General features: G+C 49.2%; 5 protein-coding genes across 5 annotated transcripts; 2 read left to right on the forward strand and 3 right to left on the reverse strand.

Annotated features, from left to right (window-relative positions):
• Positions 1-24: 24 nt before the first annotated feature.
• F9C07_1032 (putative C6 transcription factor) lies at positions 25-3849 on the reverse strand (the record flags this gene model as incomplete). Its single annotated transcript, XM_041288447.2, has 7 exons — positions 3428-3849; positions 2835-3367; positions 2744-2783; positions 1656-2691; positions 1274-1599; positions 1151-1221; positions 25-1093 (listed from the first exon to the last, which is right to left on the reverse strand). Exons 1-7 carry the CDS (start codon positions 3644-3646, stop codon positions 25-27), a joined length of 3294 nt encoding a protein of 1097 aa, XP_041140917.1. The 5' UTR covers positions 3647-3849.
• Positions 3850-4371: 522 nt separating this feature from the next.
• Positions 4372-5279, reverse strand: F9C07_1033 (putative signal recognition particle 19 kDa protein; the record flags this gene model as incomplete). The annotated part of the gene is made up of 2 exons (XM_041288446.1): positions 4372-4736; positions 4847-5279. The coding sequence occupies 2 exons, from the start codon at positions 5277-5279 to the stop codon at positions 4372-4374; spliced, it is 798 nt and encodes a 265-aa protein (XP_041140916.1).
• A 1124-nt stretch (positions 5280-6403) lies between these two features.
• Positions 6404-7968, forward strand: F9C07_1034 (aminotransferase, class III; the record flags this gene model as incomplete). The annotated part of the gene is made up of 4 exons (XM_041288458.1): positions 6404-6716; positions 6768-7114; positions 7188-7640; positions 7711-7968. 4 exons carry the CDS (start codon positions 6404-6406, stop codon positions 7966-7968), a joined length of 1371 nt encoding a protein of 456 aa, XP_041140915.1.
• A 216-nt stretch (positions 7969-8184) lies between these two features.
• Positions 8185-11291, reverse strand: F9C07_1035 (cleavage and polyadenylation specifity factor, 73 kDa subunit; the record flags this gene model as incomplete). The annotated part of the gene is made up of 5 exons (XM_041288445.1): positions 8185-8750; positions 8813-9470; positions 9523-10660; positions 10980-11077; positions 11139-11291. The coding sequence occupies 5 exons, from the start codon at positions 11289-11291 to the stop codon at positions 8185-8187; spliced, it is 2613 nt and encodes an 870-aa protein (XP_041140914.1).
• A 653-nt stretch (positions 11292-11944) lies between these two features.
• F9C07_1036 (uncharacterized protein) lies at positions 11945-13687 on the forward strand (the record flags this gene model as incomplete). Its single annotated transcript, XM_041288457.1, has 2 exons — positions 11945-12986; positions 13041-13687. The coding sequence occupies 2 exons, from the start codon at positions 11945-11947 to the stop codon at positions 13685-13687; spliced, it is 1689 nt and encodes a 562-aa protein (XP_041140913.1).
• Positions 13688-16046: the final 2359 nt, after the last annotated feature.

Genomic DNA, 16046 nt, shown 5'->3' on the forward strand with positions numbered 1-16046 from the left:
GGCTTGGTCTAAACAAACAATTCATCAACAGTATCCAACCCAATCGGGGCCAGGAATACTCCCCAGACCCGTTTCACTTCCCCCCAAACTACCACTTCGACTACCGCCACCAACCATGCCCCCGCCAAGATCCCCAAACTCGAATCCAGCCACGGGATCCAGTTCCATGAGCTCGTCAGCGACGGGGAGGTGCTGGCCGAAGACCGCGTCCCATTGGTCCCAGTCAAAGTTCAGGTTCGGGTCCATCATGGAGGGAGGCGTTGGGCCGGCGGCCATGGAATGTGCGCTAGGTGAAGCCAGGTCCATGAAGGATAAGGGAGGGGGTGGGGTTGAGGTGAAAGGGATGGCGGTGCTCAGTGGTGGGATGCGGTCAGGAGAAGGGATGGTGGAAGCAGGGGGAGGAGTTTCGACCGTCGCAGTCGCCTTGGCTGCGGGTGATTGGAGGATCTGGGGAGTCGGTAGATTTGGGGGAGTGTCTGGGACGGAGGTTGGGGCAGAGGTTTGGGGTAGTTGGTATCGAAGGGGACTGGGTCGTAGAGTGGAGACGGGGTTGGGGAGCATGTGCGAGCGTGTCATGTTGTAGAACATCTTTGAGAAGTCTGCGAGTTGCTGTCGCGATGTCATTGTTGAAATTGATGGAGTCGGGGCTGTAGAGCCGCTATTGGCATAATAGGGATTGGAGGCACAGGGGTATTCGTCAGGCCCTGATGCTGCACCGGCTTGAATCTGTGCTTGCTCGGTCCATAGCTTATGTGGATCCAGACCAGCTTTCTGCCAGGCTTTCTGGCGTAGTCTGCGAATCATATCCCATGCCTCGCGGCCGCCATCTTTCAGCGGCCGTTGGGCTGAGATGCCGTCCTCGCCGCCGACAACACCGCCATCTGGTCCGGTGAGTGAGAAGATCTTGTCGATAAATGCCCTCGACTTAGGCGCCTCAGGGCTATAAGGCCGTTCGTAAAGATCGATGAGCATGATCATGGCGGCATGCATTGGCTGATGGTTGCCCGGCCAGCTCCATTGGAAGGGTTGAAAGTCAGGGTCGGTGGCAAGGGATATGAATTTCTCCATGAAGCCGTGGCAGTGGCGGAGAGCACTTTTTTAGAGTCAGAACAAGAAAGCCTTGTGTCTTAATAGCATAATTTGATCATACCTGTGTCTTGCCGCTGGCCAAATACGACTCTTGGCGTTCTTAAGGAATGGTTGGTAGGCGACACAGAATGCCTTACAATACATTAGAAACGGTTCCTCAAATGTCAATGTTAGGGGCACTCACCTTATCAATGAATAGAGAGAGCAGTATCCTTGCCCATTTATGAAAAGATACGAGAACAGGAGAGTGGTATTGTTCTGTACAACGACCAGGCCCTTCTCCGGGAAGTTCCATGTCGCTAGTTCTCATCTCTACCGGAGAGACTGAAAACGAAAGCGATCTATTATTAGCGCTGGAAGAAGGTTGATAGTTTTCGATTACTGGGATTCGGTTGATTATAGAATTGAGTTTGAGTTGCAGGTCGAGGAGGTTTGACCTGAGCTCCTCCATGTCCCTGCGCGTCACGGGTTTCGTGCCCAGTTGAATCTTCAATATCCGACGGACAGCACCTATGAGTGTCCACGTTAATGCTATCGATCATAACGCAATAGCAGGGTGAACTTACGGGCCATGACATATTTGCCTCTAGCTGATAAATAATACACGTTGACCATAGATGGTCCACCGCATAAAGTTGGATCATCAGGATTGTCGGGTGGCCGCATACCAGATGCCACCAGTTCCTCGTACTTTTCGGCCTCGGGTGTCCCTAGAAGTGTGTCTTTGACTTCGCTGGCGTCGCGGACATCCCAGAAGTTCTCATCGCTGACCAAGGGAGGCAGCCCGCTAGACATAGCAACAACGCCATCCATATGCACGATATGCCACCATATTCGCCGCCGATATTCGGCTTCATAGGGTTTAATCCCGAATTTAGCAGGGTCTCGATGCAGGCCCATCGTCTGTGCTACCCTCATGGCCAGACTAATGAACAAGCTGCTGGTTAACGGTTCTTCTTCCTTTGAAAGTATCGTTTGCACCAGGAGATACGCAGCCAACCCTTGTAGCGAAGGGCTGCGCGGAAACGATATCTTCGTCAGCCACCGCGTAACTTCGTCGTTGAAAGTTTTAGAAAGTGCGGATCGCGAAGAGACATTGAATTCAGCCTTGATGGTCCGGATCGAAATGGTGACCGAGCCACCATACCAAATAGCGTAAAGAAGAGGAATAAACGAGGGGTCCGGGCAAGAATCTCCAGAGTAGCTGCTGTAATCGTACCAGTCCCAGAAGGAGTTGTATAGCTTTAAGATTGTTGGTGGATGGATCACTGGACTGATAGCATGAATTCCAGACATAAATCCTTTGTACAGAATATGACTCTGTCGTTTCGTCGGCACATGATCAAGCATCTCCGGTTCGACATGCTTCTCTTTCACTGATGGGGAATCACCCGTAGGGAAGAGCACCGACTTCTGGAATTCTTCAGGACCAGATACTCGATCACGTCTGACTCCACCAGAGCTATCAATCGATGTCTTCCACGGACTACCTCTTGCTTTCGCCATCGTATCCGTCATATTATCATCAACAGAGCTTTCGTTAGCCGTAGTATCTTGATGTGAGCGGCTCTGGTACTTGAGTAATTGATTGAGCTCATTGATCTGCGACTGTTAGCATGTATAATACGAAGTATCGTGGTAACTTGTATCATACCTCATGTGATATATAAGCCCAGTATGTCGTCCCAACATATCTAACAATCAGTCAGCTCCACCTCTTCGCAAGTAAAGAACATGTGACGTACCTCGACCTACCCCCATCCTCCAAGCTCAGATGACCCAGATTCAAACTACCAATCGGATCCACCAAGTCTGTAGCAAGACCCGCAGGAATTGGAAACTCATCATTCGAATCCGTGCGACGGGGGCTACCTGGACGAGACGCGCCCGCGCTCTTCACAGGCGCGCCATTCCCCGGTCGAGCTTCACCCTTCCCAACTTCAGCATTGACATTCTGAGCCAGTAAAAGCCGTTGTTCCGCATCCAAAGGTCCATTAGTCTTGCTGAGCCGCTCAATCATCGACGTGAGTTTATCCAACCGCGCTTCGATCGCCTGCGACCCGTACTTCTGCTCGGGAGACCCAGCCTGCCTCAGATGCCCGTAGAGCGACCCAATATCGTCAATATCCTCATCCAGCGGTCGCGAAGATTCCCTCCGTCGCTTAATACCGTGCCCACCTGCTGTTTGACCGTTGCGCGACCCGGTGTCTTTCTGCGGCGCAGCATCGTAGATACATTCGGTTCCGTTCTTCACGCAATTTCCGCAGATAGGATGCACCTAGTAGCCCGTTCAACACATTTTGTCTCGCTGCAAATCTCATCAAGAAGGATGACGTACCTTGTCGCATTTCACCTTCCGCCTCCGACAAGTATGGCAGCTGTAGCTGGCGCGGTTTCGGGTAATCTGACGAGCTCCGGCCTTTGCCGTCGACGACCGGGACGCAGTCGACTGTGGGGTAGATACTGGCGCGGAGGTGTTATTCAGCTGGGACTGGGCCGTCGCACCCAGGTTCGAAGGCCCATGGCCGGGCGAAGTGCTCGTTGGGCTCGTGTCCATAATCCCTTAATTGGAGTGGCGGGGTTCTTCAAGCGTCAACGGGACCGCACAGTGGATTCATCGGGAACGGCGCAAGCGTGACAACGAGTCAAACCATAGGCGCGAAGGAGTAGAAGTGGCCGAAGTCAATACTGGAGCATTCAACTTTCAAAAATCTACTGTTTTGTAGGGATGATGATGGCCGAGGCTGATTTATGTCTGGGGTAAAGTCCGCGTTATCAGCGACGATCGTTCGAATTCCGATGGCCAATCATATGAGGGCTTATACGGAATTCGGCGACGGCCAGACCATGAATTCAATATTGACTCAAAAGCACGACATTGAGGGGCATTTGGGTAGTTTAATTCTATGAAAGTATATTGTTTACATCAACATCCTCCGGTAGAACCTAAATAGTGTCGGTTATTGCCTGCATGATATGAGTCACATAGCTGGGTATATCAAACGGGTATGTATGTATCTATGGCTTAAGGTCGCAAGAGCGTTTCAGCATCTCACACTGCAACTATTCACTCTGTACCGTGCTAATACCAGACAGACGGCAGACGGCGGTCGGCTGAAAGCGCTTCGCAATACCACTTTTGATTTCAACTTGGTATCAGAGAAGAGCATCGAAGCCCTCTATAGGTGTAAACAAACGCCTTACGCCCGTACAATGCAGCCAAAAACGTGTACACAATATGGACAGGTAGACAATCGTAATAACTCCATATGACAGGCCACCTTAGGCCTTCCCCTTCTTCTTGTCCTTCTTTTTCTTCTCCTTCTCGCCACTGCCTCCAGAGGGTTCTCCTCCCATCATCGCTGCCAGCCCGGGCATTCCAGGGATCTGAGGCATTCCCGGCATACCCTGCATGTTCTGCATCTCGGCCATAGCATCCTTGAGCGGGTTATCACTGACACCACCCCCGCTGTAGGCAGGTGAGTGGATGGGAAGAATTGTGCCGATCTTCCATCCGCGGGGAGCAGGAGGGGCAGGGGGGAGCTTTTCTGGCATTGGAAGTCCGCTGATTCTCAGACGGTAAGGCGATTTCTCGGTTGTTGGGTGAGCTTTAAGGTACTGGGCCACAAGGATATAAAGGTGGTGCTCTGAAGACAAGTTAGCAATATATCTTAAGGTAGCATCGGACGTTCCCCAAATATAGGCACGTAGAATAATATAAAGGCAAGCAAAGCGGGAGAATAAAAAGAAAACGCACTATTCTTAATCTGTGGGTTTGCCAGTTTCCCATCCTCGTCCTTCAACAACACCCGTACTCGACCTGGGTTCGCCCAATCCTTCGGGTGCAGTTTCTCAGGCTCGAATCCGACTTGCAGTCCCAGCATCTGTGCAGCATCGACAATGTCTCGAGCCAATGGGTTCTCCACAGCCAGCTCTGCGCCGACCTTCCGGCCCTCTGCGCGGGTTCGCGATTTGTCGAAGTACACGGGATACAGGCACTGGTAGTGTTTCGGGATTTCGCGACGAGGTTCAGGGGCTGGCCTCATTGGTATCGACGAGGCACCCTGAGGAGAGATACCTGCAGCGGAGAGGAGGGATTCATTGGTGAAGTTGGAGGGCGTGGAGTCGGAGGGGAAAACCTCATCTGGATCGGAGTCGTACACCTCCTCTACTTGTGCGTGTCGTGACATGGCGATTCCAATAGATTAAGAGTATACGGATAAAAGGGTTTCGGGTACGAACGGATTGAAATTGGCGAGTAGAGGGTGGGTTGGGGTAACTGTCAGCCTATGTTGGCCTTTCTGTGCGGAATGGAGTTTTAGTGGCTCCAGTGCGGAGCGGAGAGTTTCCACCGCCCACACTCGCGATAAGAGCTGTTCAGGTACACCATCAACCGGACTCTTGTAAATAGTTTTGCTTAAAATAAAGAGAGAGATAAAAAAGAATATACTTGATGAAGTTCCTGTTTGCTGTAGTAATTCTTTAATTAAACCTTTTCTATTGGGACGTAGTACCTAAAGCGTTATAAGAAGAATGTAAAGTTCTCGTAGCTATCATGGTCTATAAAAAATATATAGCCGAGTAACAGCATGACTTGCAGATTTGGGAATAATATGGAAAGATTGTATTTTGTGATGTAGTTAAAGTATTTCTGACGTGATCTAGAAGGTCAACTAATGCTCCTGTGTTAACAGCGTTTGATTCTTAATAGGAGAAGGAGAATGGAGGGATAATGCACTCGATGCATAGAAGCACTGATAGGTCTACCCACCACTAATACTTGAGATGCAACACTACTCATCGAAGTTAGTATAATCTAACAAATCTAACCCCTGATCTAGTATCTATTTGCTGTCTAAAACATCAATGATGTTTGCCCTAAGTAGAGCTATCCTCAATCAAGTATACGCCCGAAGCCCAATCAGCCGAATGCACTTGTTGCTGACTAAATTTGGAAGCGTGCATAATCAGCTGTGACTCAATGATTGCCAAATCATAACGATATCATGCGAGTATCTTCGTATCGTGCCACCGATTAGTCGGGCCGTCGGTGAGTGCGGCCAACCATCCGCTCGGGATCTCGATCGGCATGCCGACCCCCGCCCCTACCCCACAAATTAACAAGTTCTAGATAAGGCCTGAAGAAGAGTGTACTGAAGATATAAATGCAGATGTAATTCCTCCGTATGGGTGGAGATTAGCCCTATCCTCACATTGTTATATTTCTTAACCGTCAACCCTAGTTTTCCTCAATTATTGACCAATTGCTTTTGTTCCAGTTACTAGCCCGAGTCATCAACCAGTATATTCAACCATGTCCAAAGAATTGAACAATAGCGCCGTCCTACATCGCGATACCCGCTTCCTCCCCAGGAAAGCAGTCGGCGGCAAGGGCATCTACATTTTTCTCGAAGATGGCACCAAGTTCCTCGACTCGACCGGTGGCGCAGCCGTATCCTGCCTCGGCCACGGTCATGAAAAGGTCAAACAAGCCATCATCGATCAAACCAATACGATATCATATTGCCATACGGCGTTCTTTGGTACCGGAGTATCTGAAGAACTAGCTCAATTCCTTGTCGATTCAACAGGCGGAAAACTGTCGAAGGTGTACATGATTAGTTCTGGTATGTCTTAATCTCCAATGCTCAGATATGATACTAACATACCTCTACTAGGCTCCGAAGCAGTTGAAGCGGCATTGAAGTTGGCTCGACAGTATTTCCTTGAGCTCCCAACACCCCAACCTCAACGCACCCGGTTCATCGCCAGAAAGCCCTCTTATCATGGCATCACCTTGGGCGCTTTAGCGGCGGGAGGGCACGTCCTTCGACGACAACCCTTTGAGCCATTGCTTCCCCAAAATATCTCCCATGTATCTCCTTGTTACCCTTACCGAGGTAAGGAGAATGGCGAAACAGATGCGGACTACGTTGCTCGACTTGCTGCAGAGCTAGACGCCGAATTCCAACGTGTTGGACCGGAGAACGTCTGTGCTTTTGTTGCGGAGCCGGTTGTTGGAGCTGTGAGTACCACACCCCTACCATACACCTATACTTTTCTATATAACAGCAGACCTAATACTCGGATTGTCACAGGCTTTGGGCGCCGTCCCCGCTGTTCCCGGCTACTTCAAAGCCATGAAAGCAGTGTGCGAGAGATACGGAGCGCTTCTCATTCTCGACGAAGTAATGAGCGGGATGGGTCGCTGTGGAACGCTACATGCATGGGAACAGGAAGACGTAATCCCTGACCTCCAGACTATTGGCAAAGGCCTTGGAGGTGGATATGCTCCCGTATCTGGTCTTCTGATCGGAGAGAAGATCGTGCAAACGTTAGATAAAGGCACAGGCGTTTTCCGTCACGGGCAGACGTACCAGGGCCATCCGATCTCCTGTGCTGCTGCGCTGGCTGTGCAGAAAGTCATTCAAGAAGAGAATTTACTAGAGAATATACGGAATTTGGGGATTTACTTGGAAACCCAGCTTAAAGGTCGGTTGGGAGATCACCCGTATGTGGGCGACATTCGCGGGAAGGGGCTATTTTGGGGGGTAAGTTTAACATACCTTGAGAACTGTGCGGGTAATTTGGTTTAGGAAGACTAACGGATGGGCACTACAGATTGAGTTCGTTAAGGACAAATCCACTAAGGAGCCCTTCAGCCCCGAGATGGGAGTAGCGGCTCATATCCAGGAAACTGGTCTGGATCCGACATACGGAATCTCGTTGTATGCGGCTGCAGGGTGTGTGGATGGAACGCGAGGAGACCATGTTCTCCTTGCACCACCATACAATGTAACGAAGGATGAGATTGATCTTATTGTGGAAACTACTGCTAGAGTTCTGGAGCATGTTTTTACCAAAGTGGTGAAGGTTTGAGTGACTGGCATGGTTATTCAAGGTGTGAATGACTGCAGCGAGGTCAATGTATACAAGGATGGTTCCGGTAATATGAGCTTGTGTCGCTTTAGAATATATGGGATGGATGTATAATGCCCACTCAATCAAAACAACTCAAACACTGAGCCAGGTATTCACTTTATTGAGCTGTGGATCATCCAAGAAATCTATAATACACAACATACAATGGTCACATTAGGCAGTTGCATCAATCTCAGCACCATTGGAAACAAGTACATCTTTCAGCTTCTCCTTGGTTTCACCGTTTGTTACAGTAGCAGGTGGAGGGCCCTCAGCCCACATGCTAGCAACTGTTTCCACCGCACGTTCGATGACCACTCGAACCCTGTCTCTCATTACGGCATTGGCACACTCGACTTCAAGATCCTCGAGCCATACCCGCGCAATGTGCTTGTCAACTCTGATCTCAATTCCGGGTACCGGAATTCCTAGAGCGTGGAGTCGCGCAAGTTCGGCGGCTTCCAGTTCAGCTAGACTTTCGTCATCGTCTTCCTCTTCTTCTTTGAGAGTCTGCTCCGCAGCACTCAATTGCGCCGACGTTTCGTTCTTCGCTGCCCCGTTGGTAAGTTGAGTAGTGGGTAGTCGCGGACGCTCAATGGGTGATATGTCCGATCCGAACTGTGCCTCAAGCATCATGAGAAGGCGTGCGAACCGTTCTTCAGAACCTAGCTGTGAATGAGGGTTAGGAAGTTCGAGAGTGTCCTGATGGTGGTGGTGGTGGTGCTTTTGCTTGGCGGATTCTGTTAAGATAGTGTCAGTAACTGAAAGTGGTCGCCTATATGGTGTGAGGTGTGTGACATACGCTTCACAGATGCAGGGCTGCTTTCGACAGTGAGCAGGACTGCCATGACAGCATCGGCAACCCCATCATTCATCATGTTTCCTTCCCACTCGAGCTCGACCTCGCGAGTACGAGGGAAATAGCGAATGACTACACAACCCATAACAAGATAGGCCTGTTCATTTTCGATAGGAATTTCTTCATCGGCAGCCTCCTCCTTGAGTTTGGATATTTCCTTGGAAACCTTCTCGTTCTCCACGAGCTCCTCCTTGACGTCGGTCTTCGGACCAATTTCCTCGATAGCACCGAAAGTGCCCTCGAGCGCCCATTTGATCAGGTCCATACTCGCCGAGCTGAGGGTTATATGTTGCTTGCAAGTGATAGTTGTCGTAGTTAGACCGGCATATTCGCGTAGATCATCGGGTGCCATCAATGATAGGTTGAATCCGTTTTGAACGAGAACACCGGCCATGAGGTGGCCATCGTCTTGCTCCGAAGGAGGCGCGATTTGGGCCAGCTTTCCGACGACTTTCGCGATTTTGTCCTTCTTGAAAGGGATACGGACTTCTTCACAGTTTGCTGGTGTATATACCTTGACCTTTACAGTCTTCTCCGCATTGAGACTAAGAAGCTTGGACTTCAGTCGCATCATCTGATGTTTTTCGCCATGAACGAGGATCTGGGATACGGTCAGGGATCTGGTTTATGGGTGTAATGGACAAGGAACATACCACAACAGGGGCAGAAACTTCTTCAATGAAGTTGCGATTTTCAACGCCATCAACATGAGCTGCGAAGCTGATTTCATCCACAGTACATCTCCTTGGAATCATGACTTTCTGTTCTTCATCATTGCCGCCCCTTCTTGCCAGCCCAGACGCTGCTCTTGACATGACGGCTGGAATTTGCTCGGGCTCATTAAGTAGCTGCTTGGCCATTGTACCCTCAACACTGTAACCGGTCATAACAACACCGTTGCGTTCATTTGGGGCCCAACGCTCAAGGAGTTCTCTGCTTGTACCAGTTTGTAGCATACCCGGGGAAGCTAGCATCACGCAACCCCCTACATCATCGAAACGCTCCAGGCTTCGCAAACTCCTAACGAATCTGAAGTCCCAGGGCCCAGCGCTGATACTCTTATCACCGCTAGCTTCCGCCTCCGCCATACGCTGCCGAAAGAGTCGCTTGATGTTGTCATTCATTGCGCCGATATATGTCTGATACACAACCATGCATCTCCGGGCCGTATTCCCAATGTAGTATATAGGCACTTTCTGCAGTTCAGGATGCTTCTCCCAGTATTCATCAAGAATAAGTAGCAACTCTTGGGCACGACCAAGAGCAAACACAGGCATTAGGACTCTACCACCTCGGTTCAAGACCCCAGTGATTGACTTCATAAGAGCAGCTTCTCGTTCCAAACGAGGTGGGTTGGATGAGATTCCAAATGTCGACTCCGTGATAAGTACATCGATCTTTATCCCTTTTGGCACTTCAGCTGGAATCAAGTGTCGGTCTTCTTCACGTGAGTAATCTCCAGTAAAGAGAATATTCAAGCCAGCTATTGAAATCAAGAACATAGCGGCACCAAGGACATGGCCGGCAGGGAAAGGAGTAATACGGATGCTATTGATTGTGTGTGTCGTATTGAAATCGATGGTTTCAATCAGAGGAAGTGTAGACAGGTGGTCATGTTCGGTATAAAGAGTGGTACGTTGATCGGACGAAGATGCTGTGTTGCTGACCCGTACATTGTCCTGAATGAGCCATTTGTAGATAGCCTTGGTCGCATGCGTCATAAAGACACGGCCTTTGAAGTTCGTCTTGCTGAGGACATAAGGGAGAGCGGAGGAATGATCAACGTGAAAACTAAGTAGGAATCTATCAGCCACCTGCTTGACCTAGGGTATCCAGAGAAGACTATGGACACCGAGCCAAGAACGCCAAAGCGATGAACAGATACAGAGATACATTCGGAGCACAGGATAAATAGCTAGTATAATTTGTATTGTGTTTCTCGTATACATGGGAAGAAATAAGCTCTGCATCGATGAGAACTAGACTTCCACTGAAGACAGATTTATCCAAAATCAAGCTCCCGAAGACCGAAGGAACCATATGGCAAGCGGGAATGGCTATGGACCACGATGGACTTTGCAAATACAAAGGAGAGGAGTATATTACATACTGGCTAATCAGAAGGATATCCACTGTGCTCAAGTCGAACTCGTCGAAGAACGGAAGAGCAGAGAATCCCTCTTTCGCAGGATGCATACCGGCGTCAAGCTGTAAGGAAGGGATCGGTCAGCCATAACTACCCATGAAAGATGCCCATGTAGCTACACACCATCACTGTTTTCCCCTTATACTGAATAATGTGACATGATCGGCCAACCTCGTTCCCTCCACCTAGACAGTAGAACCCCAGCTCGTCTGACGGATCGACAGGCTCATCGTCGACCGAGGCATTCAAAGCCGATGCTTTTCGTTTTGTCGCCATGATGCACTGTATTTAGCAAGTTTTGTTAAGACAATTCATCTATCTTTTGCGTCACAGTGGCCCTTCCGAGGATAAAGCGCAATGTTAGCGCAAAGACTGGACTAGGAGCTATCCCTCTCATGTAACACTTAATATGTCGGGAGTAGATCAGCCATGGCAGGCGTGTAAAATAATAGAGCAAAAGCCTATGGTCTGAATGGCAGCGGTGAATGAGAATTCCCCGACTAATGCCTTGCGCAACTCTGCCAATCCGTGTGGATCTCAAAGAGCATCAATGGAAGTAACAGTTGGAACAAAAGAAACGCGCTTCCGCCGCCCAACTTACCTAATTTACACGTGACCCCAGCGGGATCCGCAAATCTTGTCAAGGAAAAGCTCCCTTTCCATCTGCGAACAACACGGTTAGACCCGGTCTATTCACGACGCACGCATCTATTCTTCTGTGAGGGTACATTTGTTGGATTTATTTGACGACTCTATGTTGGACGCTATTTCCTGAGATGGTTACAGTTGGTGGTGGTGGCGGTTCGAGCAATCCGCTCAGTTTCGACTTTCGCGCGGCCGTGGCCTTTGCATCTCGATAGACGTGACCGAATCTACAAACGATATCCTATACGAAGTTATCACCTCAAAACCTCAAAACACAAGTCACCATGGCGCAAACACAACCGCAACAGTTCTCTCAATCTTTCTCCCCACCGGGGTCCTCCCCCTCTCCGGGGGCAGCTTCCCCGGTGAATGGTGGCGTTCCTCCACCAGTCAAGCGACAACACCTCTCACCTCTCCCGCAATCACCTTACGCCTCACCGAGCTTTGGAACGTTACAACTACCTCAAAACCAACCGATACCTGTAAATGGAGCGAATTTGAACGGCGCGGGTCAACAAACACCGCAAACACCCGCTCCCCCACCTGCAGGCACAATGGGGCCACCTTCTCGACCAGTAGAGAAAGCGACAGATGCCGCAGAGCTTACAGATGTCCTGGCTTCATCTGGTATCGATGTTAGAGAGGAGGAGGCATTTCTTACCAGCAGTTACTCAGCTCCGGGGACCCAGGCACAGCAGCCTCAAAGACCTCAACAACCTCTCCCACAACAGCAGCCACAACCTCCGCTGAATACTTCCTTTACATCACAAGCTTCAACAGTATCAACACAACCTAGCTTCACAGAACCTTCACCATACAAACCGCCAGCAACTCAGGAGTCATTCTACTCTGAGCCACCAGCAGCAGCCCCTGCTCCGTTTAAAGATCCCAATGAACCAACGCGTGAGGATACTGAAGCAGCTAGACGTGCCCAGTACCACCTGCAAGAACCATTCTTATTGACGAAAGTTTTGGAGCAAAAATTGCAACGACGTGGCTTTGAGCTTGGGGTTCGTATACCAGCCGAAGGCTTGTTTCATCCGGTACCAGGCCGTCCGCAACCGATCGAAGTTACCGGGCCCGACGGATCATCTGTTGTACGTACTGGGCAGACCATCTTAAATCAGGAAGGGGCACCTTTGGTGGACATACTGAACTTGATGTCAATCTCTTGCGAAGAGCGATTGCGGGGCGTCATTGACTACTCTTCTACGCTCGCACGAAGCCGGCGTGCCCACTCACATGGAGTTGTACCTGTTGAATTCAGGGACATGGCTGTTTCGGCTGGTGTGCCCAACGGGGCAGGTGACAAAACACCACTCAAACGTGTGTTGAACTCTTGACAGATAGACTTCTCTGACGTTGGCTAACAAAACATAGGACCTCATTCAGCAACCGAGCAGCCTACAGCCAAATCATTAGCTGAAAAGTATCGTGCGCTTATGGAAAGAGACAATTCTAGCGAAGAAAGCCGAGCTGCCAAACGCGCCAAGCGCAGTGCGAACGCTATCCTAGGCGAAGGCGGACCGGTGAGGGCCGAATCCGTAGATCTTCCTGGCTCCGGTGCCTCTACGCCGATCCCAGAAAAAGCACCGAGTATCGATAAGAAGGGAATGTCTAAGAAAGAGGCTAAAAAGCTCATGGATGCCAAGGCAAGCGAGGCCCAGCAACACCAACAGTCTGTGGAAACCGCACGACTCGCCACCAATAGCATGCTCTCGGGCCGTATGTTTGGAACCAAAAAGTCCTACTCGTGGTTAAATCGGGGAGCAGCAGCCACCAGCAGTGGCTTTTCTACACCATCACGTGTCAGTACCGCGACTCCAAGCGGGACGAGTTCTGATAAGCCTGGACGTGAACCAGCCGTCGTGCCCGCGAAGCGACTGGGATTGTGGCGGGAGGACAAAGACAAGGGCTCGGGGGTTCAGGTCCGAGATATCTTATTCATGCTCGAACTGGATGGCAGAGGCTCCCGACACGTGCAGAAAGCGTATTCGAAGGATCTGAAGGAAGACCGAATAGACTGAACAGGCCTTCCTCATGTCCGATATGAAATGAACCGTTGATGCTAGTTTCGCTGCATTCTCGACTTAGCATTTGATCTTTCTTGTCTTTCGAGGTCCGCACAGTTACTGCGCAGGACCGTGGTCTCTGGCGTTGCGGTCGGTATATTCTCGTTTTGCTCGACACCTCCGCCTCGGGTGTCTCACGCCTTGTTCTTGTATTTTTCTCCGCGTGCATTTTCTTCCTCGAGGCTGGAGTGGAGTCACTGCATATGTGTGCCGTTTCTTTTCCTATGGCCTTCTACTACTACTATTATTATTTTCACGAGTACTCGATTTAATTGGGGTGGGATCCTTTTTTGCAGAGGCCGCTGCAGGATACAATCACCTTGCTTCTTATACCCTTGGTGACGGTAAGGGGAACAAATTATAAAAATCAGATAATCTGATGAATGTAAACGTTGTCTGATTTTTCCCACCCGCTCGACCGGTACTTGTAGAGGATAAACAATTGCACGGTAGAGAGAGAACTGCGTACGGCGTGAGAGTATACATACTCAGGTCACGTTGCCGGGTTCCATTATTCAAGTCTCGACTGTACTGGGGTTAGGGCCGGACGTGAACATATTGCGGGAACCTCTACGCACCAGACACGCAAGCAGAAGATCGCATCGTCACCACATTAGCACCCACATTACCCTTTCACTGCCACGGGAGATACATCAATTAATATCACAAGAGCAAATGCTGAGGGATCCCCGAAGACTTTTCTTCGATTAAACCTTGTGATGGTGACCGTACCGGATTTAAGTGTCAAAAGACTGAAATTGAGGTTGAGTGGATGAACAAGATGACATCAGTTCGCAGCGAGCCAAGGGAACCTGACCAAAAAAAAGCGGAGGGGCTCCATCCAATCCCGTCCAATCATTCGCCCCAGCGGCGCCATCACCCAGGTTGGACTAGCGTTGTATGTATGTATGTATGTACTAAATGTATGTAAGTGCTGGGGGAAGAAAAATTAAAAAAAGGAAGTTAGCGAGTTCCTTTTAGTATGTATGTACCTACTTTAGGGGGGTTAATTTACGTACTTCTGCGAGGTAAGTAATAAAGTAAAACTGTGTTTCAGTACACGAAGCGGTTGCTCCGGTCGACAGGAAAGGCCTTCTACCGTCGCCACATCGTTTACCAACCTACCTCAGATCGACATTGCATTTTAGCTAGGAAAGGGAAAACACATAGAAGTTAGTATTACCCCCTAATTATGATATCTCGTGGCATGTGGAAGAATTTAATTCGGGTTTAAATTATCTGAAGAATGTTTCTGCATCCGGGGAGGGAAAAGAGATTCGAAAAAGAAAAATAGAAATTAAAAATGAGGAGTCTGATGGACCTGCTCTGGGGGCGGCAGTATTTAGTATGATTTTTTACCTTTGGGACGATTAAGGCTAGACTCCCGGCGCTATTCATCACTGGGTTGCCCCGGGCGCTACACTTCGATGAGCCTTGCGATCTGCGAGTGAGTCCCATGGCTGTGTGTGCGATGGTTATATGTCGGTTGTTGTGTCGTTTAGGGGCCATATCTGGCACATTTTTCTCTCGGTATTACTGACTACGACGTATATCCTCTTTGTATGTCTGTACTGTATTTCTTCGTCGTACTAGTATACCTGAATATAGGACAACAACCCTAAAACACGAAGAGATCACAGATACGTCCTGGCCTGTGTCTTGCACGATCTGAATCTGCTATTAATTAATTAGATTAATTACCTTAAAACTGAATGGCGGTCCACACCCTGAAGGAGTTGCTGTCGTTGGAAAAGCGCTGGTGCGTGTCATGACCGAGCACCAATGCCTCCTCACGAGTTGCCCATTAATTAATTCAATTGGCATTTGCCAAAACATCCTCGCTGTCCGTGTGTCGTCGTTTCGGGGGATTTTCCTCAATGCAATCAATCTCGGTCTTTTGATCTTTTTTACAAGAATTATTCCTCTCTTCCATATCATATAATTATTTTTCATTCTTATTATAATCATAATTACTATGATTAGGTGCATAATACCTTTTACTTGAACATCTTCTTTTTTTGTATTGTTCTATTCTCTCTCCCTTATTTATTATTATTTTTCTTTTGTCCAAGATAAAATACATGATCGTTTTTTCTATCCTATTGATCCGTTTCGCCTCAGCAGCAGCCTCACATTCTCTCGATTCCCCTTCCACTCCGCCCAGGTAATAAATTCATACTAAAGGATATCACCTGTTCTCTTCTCCCCTACCTGGGTTTTACGTACCGAAACCGATGCCAATGGTACAGCCTATTGTCCAAGCGAAGCAAATCAGACAAACGGGAATCCTACCGTTCCCTCCATCCATTTTATT

This window comes from Aspergillus flavus, chromosome 1 (assembly GCF_009017415.1).
Source record: "Aspergillus flavus chromosome 1, complete sequence".
Classification (NCBI taxonomy): Eukaryota; Fungi; Ascomycota; class Eurotiomycetes; order Eurotiales; family Aspergillaceae; genus Aspergillus; species Aspergillus flavus.